At 36.2% G+C, this 17,789-nt stretch overlaps 1 protein-coding gene across 1 annotated transcript in view; it reads right to left on the bottom strand.

Moving 5' to 3' along the window:
• The window catches only part of PPFIA1 (protein tyrosine phosphatase, receptor type, f polypeptide (PTPRF), interacting protein (liprin), alpha 1), a 60,519-nt gene that overhangs the window by 22,083 nt on the left and 20,647 nt on the right, over positions 1-17,789 (bottom strand). Inside the window, exons 3-18 of the mRNA XM_009334540.1 lie at positions 16,983-17,084; positions 16,144-16,308; positions 15,177-15,251; positions 14,506-14,607; positions 14,023-14,244; positions 13,068-13,214; positions 11,985-12,119; positions 11,335-11,409; positions 10,841-10,924; positions 10,124-10,255; positions 7,705-7,767; positions 6,330-6,409; positions 5,945-6,077; positions 5,070-5,293; positions 4,435-4,669; positions 461-612 (exon numbers count right to left, since the gene is read on the bottom strand). Coding sequence (XP_009332815.1) covers positions 461-612; positions 4,435-4,669; positions 5,070-5,293; positions 5,945-6,077; positions 6,330-6,409; positions 7,705-7,767; positions 10,124-10,255; positions 10,841-10,924; positions 11,335-11,409; positions 11,985-12,119; positions 13,068-13,214; positions 14,023-14,244; positions 14,506-14,607; positions 15,177-15,251; positions 16,144-16,308; positions 16,983-17,084 — 2,126 coding nt within the window. The remainder of the gene's footprint in view (positions 1-460; positions 613-4,434; positions 4,670-5,069; positions 5,294-5,944; positions 6,078-6,329; positions 6,410-7,704; positions 7,768-10,123; positions 10,256-10,840; positions 10,925-11,334; positions 11,410-11,984; positions 12,120-13,067; positions 13,215-14,022; positions 14,245-14,505; positions 14,608-15,176; positions 15,252-16,143; positions 16,309-16,982; positions 17,085-17,789) is intronic.

The following is a 17,789-nucleotide window of genomic DNA, read 5'->3' as shown; positions in this document are numbered from 1 at the left end:
CAACCCAAGTTCCTGACAAATTGAGGCAGACAATGGAAGTTTGAAATACTTGAGTGGAATCCATCTCAGATACTTAGGCACTTTGAAAAGAAAGTCTGTCAATCAAAATGATGGCAATTTTGCAACTTATTTCTAAATTTATAGCTAAATTCCGACCTATGAAAGACGACTGGAATTGTACCTCTTTCATTTCCTAAACATGAAGCAAACTTAATGCAGACCTTGAGTACCAGAAGAATTCTTCACATAAAGCCATTTCTGATCATTAACAAAATCTGTATTCTTGTTGTTTATGTAACATAGTCATCCATTTATGTGTTCATTCTCTCTACTTTCGAGAAACGCTTCAATATCTAAACTAAAATCCTACAGGCTGAACAGCTTTGCAGTTTTAGGATTTTATTCTGATGATCTGAAACACTGAGTTACTGCTAGGTCTGACTTATTCACAGCTACTTACTTTCTTATGTCCCTGATATCTTCATGGCTCACTGTATGCAAAGCTCCTTTTTGGACTCTGTCCAAACGCAAAGATCGAGGTGAAGAAGGTGGTGATGTCTCACATTTTATTGTGGTTTTATCATCTCGTACCTCGTCTCTAGAAGCTGGAGACTAATGGAAAATGAATGAAAACTTGAGGGGTTTGTTGGAAATGACGAAACATGAATGCAATATCAACGCTAAACAAAATATTGAAAGGAAAAATCAATTATTTCAGTGTTAAAGGATTACTCTTGCCCTTACCATTCTGCAGTTGCCTATTTTTTGTTTGACTTCTTTCTGGATTTTCCGTTACCTTCAGTGACAAACTACTAAATTTCAGTCTTAGCTAGTTAAATGAGCAAGTAGCACTCATCTTTAGTTCTTAACTCTATGAATGAAAAAAAGTAATGTCTTCAGCACCATAAAACTAATATACCCGACTTTAGTTTAAGCAAGTGCAAAGACAGAAAACCAAAGAGTCCTGTGAAAAGAACGCATCTTGATTCTCACTGTTATGTGTTTAGACAATCATTAGCAAGATTACCAATTCTATGAAGTCAGTTTCTACATATCTGTGGCTATGGCTTATCTCAAAGTTCAAATAACAGAAATTAAACTTATTTGTGTGTGCACTAACAGATCTTTAAAATTAAATATTGTTTCATGAAGACTGCAAAATAGTGGTTACAAACAGAAAGCAACACAACAGTCCCCCACACCAGCAAAAAAAGCCAAACAAAAAACCCACAAAACAAAACAAACCCATACTTATGTTAAGATGATAAACCATTTTATGTTTGACATCAAAGAGCATATAATCTTGCTTTATTATAGGGTTAGCCTGCAAATGCTTTCTTTTATGTTCCTGTTATCCATTAATGAGTTTGGGGACAGGGAAGGAGATGAAGGGGCACACCAGTAAATAAAGAGTTTTACCTTTCTACGGTGTTTCCTTAAATCACTAGGCTGACAGATGCATGCAAAGAAAAGAAATTTAGAAAAGCCATATTTACTGTAAACTGTAGCACAGACTGAAACAACTAGTACACACAAAACATATTAGGGAGACTATAAATAACAATTACAGCAATGGCACAGAGAAAGGTACAGAGTATGAAGTACTCTTCAAATCACAGATTATTTAAATGTATCCCTGAAGAGGGGAAAAGGAAGGAAAAAAAAAATCAAGACTTATAGTTGGTTATCTACAAAAGTACCGTAGATATTTCAATGTATTGGTACCACAGGCAAATTAGCACACAAAACGTGCATTACCTTCAGCAAGAGAAACCGTAAAGCACATGGGGGCATAAGGTGTTGCTTTTAAAAAGTGAGAGGATTTCCAGTCATATGTCAAGGACTTGCCTTGAACTATATAACCTACATGGTAGCCACAGCAGGCTATGTAATATGTTGTCTGAGCTAGTCCCTTCTCACACCTTAGCAATTTCCACAGTTGTTTCCTACATAGCATAAAAAGCAGCCATACTTTAACACTGTGAAAGACAGAGTGCCAACAATAGCTGATTTCTATACAGTAACAGTATTCTGTTCTTTCCACTAAGTTTAAAGTGCTGGAATGTTTGAGCAAGAGTCTACCACCAGTTTTATTTTATCCTCCATCCACTCCAGAAGTCACTGTATCTCAATTCCTAGGTGCTTCCCATCTCTGCCAGTGCACAGAGCAAGGCAGCAACCCTGAGTTACATGAACAAGTTATCAAGTTATTAGGACAGATGCTGACAAAAGTTTAATTGAGATAACTTGCTTAATAATTATCACTGTATTTGGAGACAAATTACTTCAAAAGACCGTAACCAAAATAAAGTCAGTCCCCTTCGAAGTTTGGCAGGGGAGTTGTGTGTTCTTTCCCTCCCACAAATGACAACTTTTAATCATTTTTTATTTCAAATACATGCAAACTATGCAGCGTTAATGTGCAAAGTTTTGTTCAACCTGACCATAGAGTACTATGTTAATAAATCGTAAGTTCATAGAATCATGGAAGAGTTTGGGTTGGAAGGGACCTTTAAAGATCATCTAGTCCCTCCAAGTTCTTAGATAAAGCGCAGACGACTCCTTTTATCCTTGCTGGATCTTTCATCTATTAAACCTGGTAACCCATAAAAATGAAAATGTTTACCATATGGAATGAAAACTGCCCACAAGAACTGTTCAAGAGAGCCGTAGGTTTCACAGTTTATCATGTTGATGCTTTTTAATTAATTTTAATCATGAGGGGTTTTTCAGCTAACTGAACTGCCTAGCACCACTACTGCGGTTAGCATTAAGCTAATGTTGCCATCCTGCTCAAACTAATGCAACTTTCTACTAAAACGTCGAAAAAAAAAACCCACAAGAACTCATTCAGTCTGATAATTCATGACAGCCGTTCCACAAGTTTCTAGAAAGCTCTTGTTCTGTAATTCTAGAAGCATAGCTTCCTGTTTTCATGCTTTCGCAAATCAGTTGCCAGGTACTAAAACGTCAGACCAATGCAACTGCAAACAATGGATCAAGTGCCTTTGAGTTACAATTGTTATGATCTAAAGTGAACTTAATTATTTTACTTTTGTTCAGTTACATTAAATTTTAACATAAGACATACATTCTTCTGACCTAGTTTTCATGAAAACAACTACTTCAATTTGCATATGGTCTTCTGTAAGAGAAGTACTTAGCTTAATTACTTATTACTGTGAAAAGTTAGAATATAAAGCACTACACATTTTGAAATTTTTTAGTTTCTGTAAAAGAAGTGTGCTTGACCCTGGATATACAGCTAAAGCTAGTATAATTTTTATTTTTTTTTTTAAATGCAAGAAAGGCTATTCCTTTTTAGGAAAAAAATAGACTTTTTGGTATACGTACACATTCATTTTAAAAAGCCAGCAAAAGTAGTTAGCCGCATTACTTGTTTTTAAATGCTCCTATAAGAGACCTAAATGAGCCAAGTCGGTCATTTACAGTCCACCTGCTCTTACAGCAATGGGTAGCATTCCTTGTCTACCAATTGGTATGGCATAGGCATGATACAAGTGCAGTAACCCAAGACAATAAGGTATACTAAGTATGGTGTTGCATGTACAACTAAGTAGTATAGTTTCCAAATGCACATGCAAACCTGGAGAAAAAGTAATGTATATAGAGCTAAGTTAGAGAAGGAGCTTTTCCTGGAGGGTGCTTGCAAATAAATACCTGTATCCAAGATGCTCCTTAGTGAAAGGAATTCCAAATACAAGAAAGTGTTGGATTTATTTAACATTTATGTAAAAACAAAAAAGTGGAAAACTTGTGTCTTGCTTTTACAGATAGGTTTACATGCATAAAGCAGCTCCTAGAAGGATTAATTTTTCTAAGCAGTCATATGAATGTCAAAAGAATGGATCCATCTTTCTCTACTTGCCGAACTGCTAAGCCCAAGCTACTACTTCATCAGCTACTAGGTCTAACAGATGCTTCTTTTACCTACCAGTCTTAATAGGCTAAAACAAGGCACTAGCACTCATTAATATTAAACCAGCTGTGATACCTTCACAATCGTGAAGACTAATGCAATATATGCAAATGTCTTTTTAGCTGAGTATTTAGTGGAATAGTGGACTGCTAAAAATCAAGTTCAAAGCAGAGGGAGAAACTGGTTGCTGTACCAGGGGTTGAAAAGAAAACATTATTTCTTCTAGGAAGAGGAGTCGGAAGAAAGACCATAACAACAGAAGGAATACTTAGGCATGAGATGTTGACCAAATAATAGACTTGAGTTCTGAACGTTTTTCCTAATCATTATGACTGTATCTTACACTTTTTATAGAAGTTGAAAGGAAGCAGTAGAAAAACCTAGAGAAAGGAAAAATACAGCTGAGTAAGAAGGAGAGGAAGGGGAAATCAAACCACCCATTTCCTAGAGAAAAGGAACACTTTTCTGAAAAATTAAAGTTAATGGATACTTACCAGTGTCATGATACCTAGTCTGTCCACTTCCCGAGCTGGACTATGTGGAATCCGCCTTGGGGTGGAGCGGCCACTGCCAGGCGGGGAAGAACCAGCAAGTGAACCACTTGCATAGGGAGGAGGAATGGAGCTCATGGACCGGAATCGGCCATGGGCATCCAAACTTCCACTACCCACTCTGCTTTCAATCTCCTCTGCACGCTGCTCTGTGTTTTCCTTTTCTTCTTGTATAAGTCTAAAAGAAAAAAGTTTCAAAAGGAACATGAGATTCAAACAAGTACCATATAAACAGAAAGGCTGACTCGGGCATTAGAAAGCAGCAGCACTTGGCAGACAAAACAGCTACACTGAAAAAATCTTCTAATCCAATCTGAAAAAAAAAAAGTGGTAAACACCACTGCTATCACCATCATGCAGGGACTTCTGTCAAACTAGTAATACACAATCCCTTCCATAAATGGGACTGAAGTCAAAGAACCTGAAAAGAGTACTTAGGCATAAGCAAACTAGTTAGTTCTGTCAACCCGCAGGAAACTGAATGGTCAACCACCATTTTCTGAGTAACCACACAAAAAGGATTTCTACTGTCACAGAAATTCATTTTTATCAAAACCTTAACAGCAGATAGATCATACCTAATCTCTTTGTTGATTGCATCCAACTGTTCTTGAAGCATCATGGCCAAAGTCTGAGCATCAGCCTGACCACTTGGTGATAGCAGATCAACTGAACTGAAGATAGTTTCCCTATCATCCTCAACATCAGACACATCAACATCGCTTTCAAATGCTTGTGCCACATTTGCCAATACACTTGCTTGCTGGGCTCGCTCCCAGTCCTGCTCGTTTAGAGTTTGAACCTAAGAGAATTAATTAAAAAAAAAATCCAAACTCAAATGGGAAAAACATGACATTTCTACTGTTTTTCAAGATGTTTCAAATAATTTTTAAAAAGCCCACTTACATGCTGGATGCGTCCATCAAGACAGCAATGTTTAGAGAAATGTAAAAAAAAAAAGCTATAATGTAGAAAACTTCGCATCTTACAGGTAAGTGAAATTTTAAAATGCACAGTCCCATATCTTGGCTATATGTACTTTAAATTATGGCAGAATTTTGATAGCAAATCCAATGAGAATTTTGGAATCAGCTTTATGTAATGCGAACTTATGTCTCCTGAAAGGGACTTCAAGTTGCTTGCAGAACAGTAACGTGATAGATATTTTGTGTATAGGCACAATAGTAGGACTGTTTCAACTTATATTTTACAGGCTTATCACACGTAAAACAAATTGGAGTTCAAAATCCCAGTTTTGCAATTATTTGTTAACAATTAAAAAGACTCGTAGCTGTGCATTAGTAAAACGGGATACATAAAATCTAGCAGTTTCATTGCTAGGTACCCCTATTCTAAAAACTACTTGCATTGCAAGGAGTTTTGCAAGATCAGCCTCATCTAATCTGCTTAGTTGCCAAAGTTTTATTTTTATTTTAATTTCAGAGTTTATTACCTTTGAAGGCTCATCTCTGAGCGCTGCCAAGCGTCCTTTCTGGGGACGCCTTAACACTGATGAGGTGCCATAGGAGTCTGTATGACTGTCAACCACAGACGAAGATGTCATAGGGTACCTGAACTCTGGTCGGCTAGAACACAAAGAAACATTTTATCCTTACGAAGGCAGGGGAAAACAAACCAAAAAAACCCACTCAAATGATTCCTGTTGTTCCACCAGTGCCATTTTTTCTAGGCAGTATAAAACCTGCTTTATGTGCTCTATAAAGAATACGTTTTATAGCTATGACTAATGTATTTTCAGTTATAATAGACAAAATTATATTTTGCAAAGTGACTTTAAAGAAATTAGAAAAAACTGAACTGGAATTAAGTGCTGATACCTATGATGAAGTGATGTGGCTCTGAGCCTCACTTGGTCATTTTCAGCCCTTAATGCTTCAACATTTAATACAAGTTGATCCTGTAAAAATAAATAGATGAAATACATAACAATATACTTAAAAAAAAAATCAGTGTCAAATACCAATTTATAAACTAACATTGAGGGGTTTTTATCTCATTTTTACGAAACTCAGAAATAACAGATTTTAAAACATATCCTTCAATGACTTAAAACATAAAAATTATTTTTGCTACACACAATACAGCACCACCACAAAAGGGCATTCAGGAATAATTCTGTTGCCTCTCTACACTGTGACTAGGTAATGACAATGTGTATTTTAAAAACAGCTACTAAATAAAATTCACATATTACTAGCTTTACTATAATTAAGTGATAATGTTTAATAAGAAACAAGAAGATTTTTCAAGCGCTGTGCACAAAAGGTTCTAAATGCATTCACTTTTAACTTTTGACATTTTCACATGCTCTAGAAACTCAGAATTTAACAACAGAGGAATCCAATGAATGAGAAAACAATGAAAAAGTAATAAAAGTGGCTGATGATGAACATCTGTGCCTTGTGTGAAAACTGCTGGCCTACACATACAAAAATTCAAAGCGCATTCTGCAAAATATTCTGAATGCGTTCTTCACTTTATTACAGAAGCACATCCTCTACAGTTTGGCCTAGCTACTTACTAGAATGATTTGGGGAGATGCAGTACACCTGTGATTTAATAAGCAATAACAAGTATTATTTCAGAACAGACAGTGCGACCACAAAATCAATTGCCACTGCTTAAGGATGCAAAGAAATGAAAGGCCCCACCACTATTATTCAAGAAGGGAACTTGTCAGTTCCAGGACAAGCAAAACACCAGACAGCTGCTACTGCAAAGGAACAGCCAAGTCTAATAAATATTTCTCTCCCTGCCCCGCAATTCTTAAAAACTTTAAAAAAAAACTTTTATCAGTCGAACAAGCATTTCATGATACCCAATGCTTTAAGAAAAAACTTAGGGGAAAATACCCAACGTTAAAAGTATTTCTCTTTTCTTTTTACTGTTCAAGGTCATATGTACAACAGTATAAAAATGCTACGCAATCGTCAAACTTCGGCAAATTGCCAATATATCCAGCCACTTTACATATTCAGAAGCGTGTTAAGTCTTTGAGTAAAAAGCTATGTATTACCTAGAAAATCATCATAGCGCTGAGGCACACAATACCATAAAATGAGCAATAACAGCTCCCTACTTTTAAACAGACGAGGCAATGTTAAGTTTTATGGGAGAATTCAAATCTGGTCCTGCTAGATAGCAATGAAGCAATTATTTTCCAATATAGTATTTCAGAAATGTGTATTATACCTTTTCATGCTGAAGTTCCTCTATTTGTTTTTTTGCATTTTCAATTTCTCGAAGAAGTGAATTCTAAAATAAAATGTATCGCAAATAATGTTACTTATAAAAGCTTTCAACTCTTAAACCATAACCAAGATGAGTATGAAAAAGTTTCAGTTAACACTACACAGATGCATCTTAAGTTACAGATACTTTATTGCTTACATCATTTCACTTTGATTATAGTTGAACGTTTATCCTTTCAGGTGTACAGCCCTCTAAATAACGGATTTAGTAATAGTACAAGTTCTACAAAAATTTAATACCAATACCAGCGTTTTAAAGCTCCGTTTGACAAAACTGGTAAAAAAAAAGGAATAATTAGACAGCTAAAATAATTCAAAGTAATTCACTGAGTGGTTACTAAGGCATTACTGTCTGTTATCATTAGGTTTTAATTTTATTTTCACTTGCCTTACCTACAAAATTACTACACAGTAATTTCTTGGATGCACTGTACCTCTGGAATGCAACACTCACTGACTTACAGGCCTTCATTAACATCAGAGCTGTCGTCTTTACAGTTATACCATGACTTCTAAACAACTGCAGTAAATATAAATACTTATGACTACTACAATCTCTTTACTCAAAGCAGTTTCCAAATTCAGACTAAGAATCATCTGAGAATTAAGAAACATTTGAGAGCTAAAACAATCAATTTCAACCACTGTACTTGACTGTAGTATGTGATACCAAGAAAAACATCAGAGATTCCCCCTTCTAATAGGAAACTTATAACTGGATCACTTCCTTTTCCACCATTGCCAAGAAGTTCTGCTAAACACATTTCCTTGAGGTAAGTAATACCATTACTTGCATCTTAAACATGTAATAAAGTTTCATACGTGAACAAACAGTCATTCGGGGGAAAAAAGCCCAAGTGATCAGAAGAAAGTCTTAAAATTTTACCCGCGTGTTTCTTTCCAACTTATCATAAAAAGAATGAGCTTGAAGCCACAGCAAGAATACTTTTCTAGACGCTGTTACTTACAGCGAAGGGCAACTAGATTTTCCTCATTATTCGTGAACGTAGTTAGGGTTTGGAGAATAAAGGGGAGTTAGGGTTAACCCTAAGACACCCCTGGAATAGTAAAACATTTTAAAAAAAAATTGTGGTCAGCTGTTTTTCAGAAACTGAATTTATAAAGACTGTTAGAACAACCTTGTTGATGTCATAACAAGGCCCATAACAAGAATTTCTGAAGTAATAGGAGCAGCTGGTGATCTTGAAAACAGCGATGTTAACTAAAAACCACAAGACAAAGTTTGCAGCCTTAGATGCCAGACAATAAGCACTTTTATCATTAGCTCAAAGGGCGAGAATCGGTAGGACCTACATTTGTTCTGCAGTACCCGATTCCTCTCAGCTCCAAGAGCACAAAAGCAGGGAAAAGAACAAACTAAATTTTTGTAATGATCTGAGGGGAGCACAGTCCTGGAATTCTGGAAAGACACGTCAGATACCTGACTGATGGTTTAGGGATGAGAACTGAGTTGACATGAATGCAAGAGAAAGTAAACATCTATTGAAGTCTGAACACATCATTATATATTGCAGCTGAAGCATTTTATTGCCATGACTTTAAAACAAAAGCCACTCAGCTTTTATTGAAACATTTCCCCAGATGGTCATTTCACCCTCCAGTAAAAGAAACTAAGTATTTTTTTAATCCAAGACAAAGCAGTTCAAAGTCAGCATCAAGCAAAGCGCTACTTTAGAAGACACTGCTTTGTTCGATGCAGAGTAAGGGAATCCTTAAAGACATGCACAGAAGAAAAATCCGTCATGACCTAGATCCAAAAGCAGAAGGGAAAGAAACAGAGTAAAGTATGTCACAAGTTAGAAGATGAATTGAATACAGGGGAAAGCTCTGTGATGTGCATTGACAACCCAGGGAACAGCCCCTTTACATTCATATAACCTGTCTCAAAATGATCTCCCTGGGAAGAAAATGCAAGATTGTTTCAACTTGCAAGAATCCCACAATGACTCAGAGTAACTGCTACAGAAAAAAGCAATGCAAAATAAAAGAAACAGAACTGAAAAGGTCAAAGTTCTAGTCCTAATTCTTTAGCCTTCCTGTATTACACTGGATGAGCCTATTTATGCAGTCCACACCAGTCAACTAAGAAAGGATAAAGCTTCTTAAAAGATGTCTTCTCAACACTGTAGTACAATGCCCAGGGACAATCTCAAAAAAAACCAACAAATTTTAAGAACTTATTTTCAAAATCCACACTGGAAAAAAGCCTTAACAGAAACTACCAAATAATAAGGATTTAGTATTTATTTACTGAAGTTACAGACACATTGCAAAATCCACAAATCACTGCAGAATGTTGAACATCTAATTAATGTATCTGCTGGAATGTGACGTGTTACCTTATCTTCCAAGGCAGCCATCCTTTCCTTGAGATGAAGCTGAAGCCTTTCATTAGATTCCGACAGAAGCTTATCAACAGTTTCTGACAAACGTTTATTATGCTCTTCATTCATCTTCTCTCTCTGTCTAGCCTAAGATACATAAAAGCTACTGAAATAACTTAAAATTTACAATGCCTATAACAGTTTCCAGGTTGTAAAAACAGTAAGCTTTCTCTAATCCAAATGCATTTTCTTCAGCAGAAATATTTTTCCAAAGGAATAAGAAATAGTGCATGTACCCCCATGACTAAGGGAGTGTAAGGGACACCTCAGACTTCAAAAACTGTTCCAAGATCAGAAGCTTGAAAACCTGAGCTTACACTTCAAGAAAAAGCAGATTTCAGAACCAATTCCATTATTTATAACCTAGGAACCAGTTTTTCCATAGTCATTTAATTCAGCGAGTTTTTGATCTGTCTCCTCGTCAGAAAGTATGACTAGCAATTAGGTATTTCCAAACATATTTGAAACTGACTGGAGACTTCCAGCTTCTTCTTGACATTTAAGGTTAGCCATAGTACAGTGGCTCAAATCTCCCAACTACCAGCCAGCCTAAACTCTGGCTTTATTTTAGAGATGAGAAATAAAAACAGCTTTGCTGAATGATAGGCAGCCATGAAGGGGATTAGATTATTTCTTTCAGCTTTGTATCTTTGCCAAAAATTTGTACAGTACCCTTTGCAGTTCTTGATTCTTTTCTTCTAGCTGTGCTTCCATCTGCCTCAGTCGTTCCTCTATATTGCCATGTCTCTCCTCAGCCTGTCAATTTGAAAACAAAATTAGAATTTGTTTTTTTTAAAAAGGTTTCAGAAGCATAGAAACATTGAAGCACAATAACATATCTAACATGCTTTGCGCAACTGCCATTCATGGTAATACACAATGCAGAATAGATGCCTTTCTGTCACTAAAAGGACCTAGTAAGAGTTCATATGGTAAGTAACAAAATGATGAAGCCTCTCATCTCTAAGTACCATGAATCAACTACTATTTGCAAATGAGCTTGCAACAGCAGAAGTTCATTCAAATCCCCAAGAATTAAAAAAAAAAAAAAATTTAAATGCATTTTCAGCTTTTCCTCACTAGCCTAGACAATATGACCCTTTGTTAGTAATCATGACAAAGCAGAAAGCAGCAAGCAGAAACAAGGACTAATATACAAATTCTACCTTCCTAAGCTTGGTGGTAAGTTCCAATACTTTAGCATCTTTAGCAGCAGAGCTCCCAGGAGACAAAAGGTCAGACTACAGAGCCAGTTAGGGACAGGAAAGATAACAGGGAAAGAAATGAAACTGAGACTTGAAAACACACACAGGCACACTTGAAAAGGCTCATTTGTAGTTACTACATATAATTCTTCTGACTTCATTATTCCATTTGCAGCCTTCTAAAAATCTTAATATTAATGAGTACCATTACTTTTCTCTCTCCCCACATTCCTCACTTGGTTAACAGCGGAAGAAACTTGGGGCTCCCCCTTCAGAAATAGTTCTTGTTTTAGAAGACTTTATGCCTATTATTGATTAATTTTAATAAAAAGCAGCACAATTATAATTCAGAGACATTTTCAAAATGTAACAGAGTTAACAGAAAACCTGCTCACGTTCCAAAGAGCAGAAATTAAAAAAAAAAAAGATTACATTAGAGTGTGTTCATAGAGATGAACAGAAAACGCAGAAAACAAGGAGAAACATTTTCTGAACTAGTTGGAGGAAAAACAGAAACACAATGTAACAAACCCAACAGTTTAGGAACAGATTTCTTGTAGCAGGACACCAACAGAGAAGAGAGTCTTGAGGATACGGTCCAATTGACTCACCTTTGAAAGTGCTGCAACTCTCTGTGCCAGCTCAGCCTCCACCTCCGGCAAAGTTTCAGCTTTTCTCAAAGTCTGCTGCAGCTTTTGCTCAGCTAGTTCCAGTCGTTCTTGCAATTGCCTATTCTTGTCTTCACTCTACACAGGATTATGATCAGCAAATGTTTAGCATTAAAATGGTAATTACTTTTCGTCAGAAGAAGGTAAGGATACAGCTTACTGCCTTTACTACACCTATGGAGAACAAACTGTCCAAAACTGCTTTCATAACCAAAAGATGTGGCATCCTCCCCTTCATTACATGAGAGAACTTCTCTACAAATTTTTTTCTGCAGACAATTCTGTGTATTCTAAAAGCAACTATATCGCCAAACAAACATAGTTATGGTATGGGAAGCAGCACAGAACAAGTTGTGAATTTGCAATGTCAAGACTTTGAGTTACATCAAGGAAAAAAATTCCTTCATATTTTAAATAACACTATGCATATTACCACAAAATTTATTTTTATTTAAAATGTGTACAACTTCTTTTAAAAATTATACTAAAAGGGACTTCTCTTGTTGACTAAGAGTTGCCTGGCTTCCTCTAGTTAGAGCGATTGGCTAAATAACCATTTCTGGTTTTAAGTTGGACTACTTCATGTCAAGCATACATCAAGTTTCCTCCCGCAGTAAGGCAACACTTACTTCTACTATAGGCTACAAAAATCACTACACAAATTTTAAAACTATTTTAGCTTAGGATGAGTAATTCTCACACATGAAACTAAAGATGCTTGGATACACACATAGTAACTTAAAATCCACAATTAATAGGGACAACAGCCCTGCTGCACCATGATCAAGTGCACCAAAATGCTCAAAACCATTTCCTCTCTCCAGTAAACTGTCTCATCTTCATTTCCAGGGTAAAATTCTGTACAACGCACTCCTCCAGTTACCGAAAAACAATCGCTAACAATAGCACGTTACAGATGATATTTATCTTCCTAAAAGCAAAGTGCTTTAGTACAGTATGTACATTGATTATTTCCATTAGTTTTACGCTGAGCAAAGTGTACTTTATCTTATTTCAAATTACAACCTGTCGATGCATGGAGTCTTTAGTGGCAATTTCATTTTCAAGTTTATCATTGAGGTCATGCACAGATGTAGCTTCACGTTGTGCAGCGAGGTAGCGTTTCTCAAGAGTTGTAATTCTCTCTTCCATGTCTTCCTTTTGGGCCATAGTCTATGCAAGACACAAGTCAGAATTTAGAATGTAAGGGATAATTATTTAGTGATCAAACTGGGGGGGAAAAAAGCCACAAACCAAAAATAATAATAAAAAATAAAAACCAGATATACTCTGTTATTTCTCTGAGTAAAACAAAATGAAGTAGAAAGAATAGTCTCACTTAGGCTTACAACTTCAATGATTTTTTTTTTTTTTTTTTTTTAAACAGTGAATGCTTAAAAAGACTGGTCTTTATTATATTACACCACAGATCTGCTACTTACCTTTCCAGTGGCACGAACACAGCAAATCTGTACTTCCCGGGGATGGTCAGAGAGTGTTTTTGGACTTAACTAAGCTCCCTTTCTATTTAATAAGGATACAGTACACTGCAATACATAGGACCTTGGAGATTAGTGACTGATCAGTAACAGGAACTGTCAATCACACCACTGAAATTAAAGTGATTCCTCAACCACATACATGTTCAAAAATAAAAAATCTAAACTTCACAAATAAGCTTAGCATTTATGACAAGATTAACATGTTCTTGAAAAGATGCTTGAAGTTCGCAATGCTAAATCTGTACTTTAACATATTCGTGAAGCATCTAGTTAGTCAGATTTATTCTGAAGATGGATTTTCTTAAGCAACTGGTCTTTTAAACAAAAAATAGCACCATCATGCTCTAAACAACTTTCTTCTCACCTATCAAACCAAAGACATTCAAAAGCATAAAGGTGTAACTGAGCACCAATGACATTGAAATGTTATAAAGCAGTTGCATTTGTGACTACCCAAATTTTGACAGTTTATTCCTCACCTCTCGTACATCTCTCTGTAACTTTGTATTCATTTCTTCAGATTTTATTAAGTCTTTTCTAGCTGTGTCAAGATCTTCTTCCAGCTCTGTTACTCTGCTAGACAAAGCAGTAAGACGTTCTTTCATTTGTGTCTGCTCTTTGTTTTGCTTATCTATGATGTCTTGGAGTTCAATCACTTTAGCAAGGTTTTCATCATGGCATAAAGAACCATCAGAGGATCGCTATTAAACAGGGTGGGGGGAAAAAAAAAGTATTTGCACGTTATCCAGAAATTGAAAAAACAAACTGTTACTTATCTGTAAACACCCCTCCCTCAAGATAATTTTATTATTGGATAGACCGCAAAAATTGAAATTGTGGTAACTGAGACTTTTTAATTAAATCATCACTCAGAAAACTTTATTATTAGAGTTCAAAATTAAAATATTATCGTTAATGGTTAAAAAAAATCAGACATCAGCTAAAAAAGTAACTAGTTGTACCTTCCCGTTTGTAGTTGGTGTATTTTCCTGTTCGTGATTTATATCCAGCATCCCATCTGGAATTGTTTTCTTCTGATTATTTTGCTCTTTCAGAATCATTAACTAAAAGAAAAGTTTATATACATATGTTTCAAGTCAATTCCTTTCTCACTAATAATATAAGGAACAGCTGCAAAAGCAAAGGAGCAAAACAACAATTACTGATTCTACTGCAAGGTATGTATTAATAAAATATGGCACAGGCACTCAAAAACTTATGCCATTGCAACCCAAAAATTCTTATTTTAAAGCCACAGGAACTCTTTTTGTTGGGATTTGGGGGGGGAGTTAGGGAGGTTAGGGTTTTTCTGGTTTTTCCTTTCCTGCTTTTTCAAAGTGCCTAATTTAAAAATTATAGTTATCCCATTTGGTAAAAAACAAACAAAAAAAATCAAAACCAAGAAATGAAAGTGAACCTTAATAACTGAATAAATTACTGTGTACAAATATTGACTAAACACCCACAATGCACAAATGAAAACTTTAAAAAAAAAAAAACCAACCTCTTTTTGCGTAGTACCCAGTTCTTCTTCCAATAAGCTACATCTTTCAAGTGCTACTCGTAACCTCTCCCTTACCTGAAAGAGCCCACAATGCACACATGAAAACTTTTTTTAAAAAAAAAAACCAACCTCTTTATGCGTAGTACCTAGTTCTTCTTCCAATAAGCTACATCTTTCAAGTGCTACTCGTAACCTCTCCCTTACCTGAAAGAGCAATTTCAAATAATTTGAAATCGTTCAAATTAAAAAGAAATCAATTTCACTTATTGCCATGCTGCCATGCCCTTTCAGATAATAAATGACACTATTTCCATTACACTTAGAGACCTGCTTAATCTTGAGTCAGTACTAATTACAACATATGCTACAAAAAACCACCTAGGGAAACAATGCATATCTTCAAATCTAGCTTTTCCTTTTTTTGTCATAAGCAAATCGTATCTCAACATGACCTGTACATTTAGGCAAGAATTAAACATATCCAGAATTTGCTTATCCTTTTGTAAGGCACAGAGTGTGTATGTTCTTGCTTATTCACAACACGGAAGAAGAGACAGAATTCTACTTAAAATAATTTGCCAGACTTTATATACAAGGGTCACAAAAGTTAGGCAAACTAAGAGTTGGGAGCAAAATTCACAGTGAACTTTACCACTTGCATATCCTGCTGCCAACGTCAGGCACAACTAAAGGGCGGAGTTCCTTAAATTCAGCTTTATTTGATATCGCAGTGTAAGCAGATTCCTCTCCTCCTGTTCTCTCTAGTCCATTTCTTGTATTACGTAATCAGAAGGCTAAATCCTGGTGTCACAGGTAAGCAAATGTATGCATTCCTACAACAAATATATTGCCCCTGAACCATGCTTAGTTTACATTAGCACAGTTAATGAAGTACTAGAATAAACTACAGCACCTTGCTTTAGTGCAACATATTCAGGAGGGCAGTTACTGATGCAGTTATAGCAAAGCCGCTATCTTAATACAGAGAGAAGTTCAGAGACCCTGACTTCTGCAACTTTAGCACAAACAACTGCACGGTCCACACAAAAGAAAGCGGGGACAGAATGAGAAGATGTCAGCTACCATATTTCATTACCTTTTCATCAAGGGCTTTATGGTGTTCAAATAAAGATTTTAGTGCTTTGAGAACTTCTACTTCACTAGAAACTCCTGCTGGAGACTGAGCTTGTCTCTTCACAACAGTCATTCTGAGAGATCGCTCATGCCTGGAGACAAGACACTCCAAATGTTCCAGTAATAGCTAAAACAAACAAACAAACAAAAAAGGAACAATGTTTATTCCTGTTCTGCATAGCTGCAGAAAACTTTGCCTCCTCAAACATCAAGTTTCCAAACTCCAAATCTGAGAGCCAAAGACTACTGCATCAAGCATAAGGACCTGTTTTCAACATTTCACCCGTGTCAGAAGTTATATCAGAGCTAATGCATTTCCTAATTCTCTTTTTCAGTCTAGTTTTTAAATGAGGTTTCTACTTAACCAGGTCTTTTCAGTTCTGCCACCAATCTGAGGAACTGCATGCTTGTCAGAAGGATATACATAGGAAATGCTCTAAATCAGAGAGCAACTGTTCTGCTGGCAGCAGTGTAAGCTGCTGGAACAGATCACTACAACTTGCCCGCTCTATTCCTCTCATCTCAGGTGTTGTAGGATTACAAAACTTTAACAACAAGAAAGCTGAACAACAGACAGCAGTGCAGTCTTATGAGCTTTTCCTGATTCTGCACAGCAGTATTTGGAGCTGTGCATAAGATTCCAAACTTTCTTAATCAACACACATTCGCACCTCCAGGGGGATTCATGTGCAAGTATCAGGGAAAAAACACTTTTAGCTTTTCAAATTGAACATTCAATGTTTTGCTCCATGTAGTTGGATGCTTTAATAATAGTAATCTCAGAGAAGACAAGGAACTAACCCTGGTATTATTTCTTTCTGCTTTCAGTTCAGCGATTTCTTCTTCCCTTTCAAGCAGCTGCTCCCTGCATACATTTAGCTCTTTCGTAAGCGCTGCAAACTCCTGAAATAAACCAGACAGAAATATAAGCACATCAAATATCGGGATATAGTGAGAGTAGATTCATAGGAACACTTGACGTGATTTCTTGAAGTATTCATTTCAGATGTCTAAAGCCAATACAGGTGCATTAGTCATGCTAAGCAGGCTTAAGTTCAAACACTTAAAACCGTTACACTGTCAAATGTAAAGATTAAAGATGTTTGACCAGTACTTTTGAGAACTTGTTTGTCTCTCAAGGCGATTATCTGAATTGGGGTATCCCTTGTAAGCAAAAGGGAAAAACCTATTTGTAATGTACTTTGTTATTGTTTCAAAAAGTTGTTGTTTGTTTTTTTTAAATGACTGCTGAGGGAGACATGAAAAAAACAGAGCCCTAAGCAAAAACAGAACCCAGCAAATCATGACAAATTTCAAGTCAGTATTTAATTGTGAGAGACAATGCGTAACCCTGGCAGAACACACAGGTTACTTCTTCATAGTAATAGAGCATCCTTGAAGCTTCACCACTGGAGGACTCAGACCTTTATAGGTATTTATCTACTTAAGCTACACACAGGGATTTCATTTATACCTACTTTTAAATCTCACAGAATGGAACTGAAACCACCCTTTCCCTGTAGTCCTGCTAGAAATCTCAGAGGATTAGAATCAGAATTTTCTAGAAGCCGAGCCCTTGGGCTCAAAGCCCTCAAAAGGCTTTCCCTT

This window comes from Pygoscelis adeliae, unplaced genomic scaffold (assembly GCF_000699105.1).
Source record: "Pygoscelis adeliae isolate BGI_AS28 unplaced genomic scaffold, ASM69910v1 Scaffold171, whole genome shotgun sequence".
NCBI lineage: Eukaryota > Metazoa > Chordata > Aves > Sphenisciformes > Spheniscidae > Pygoscelis > Pygoscelis adeliae.
This window is presented reverse-complemented; position numbering and strand designations above follow the sequence as displayed.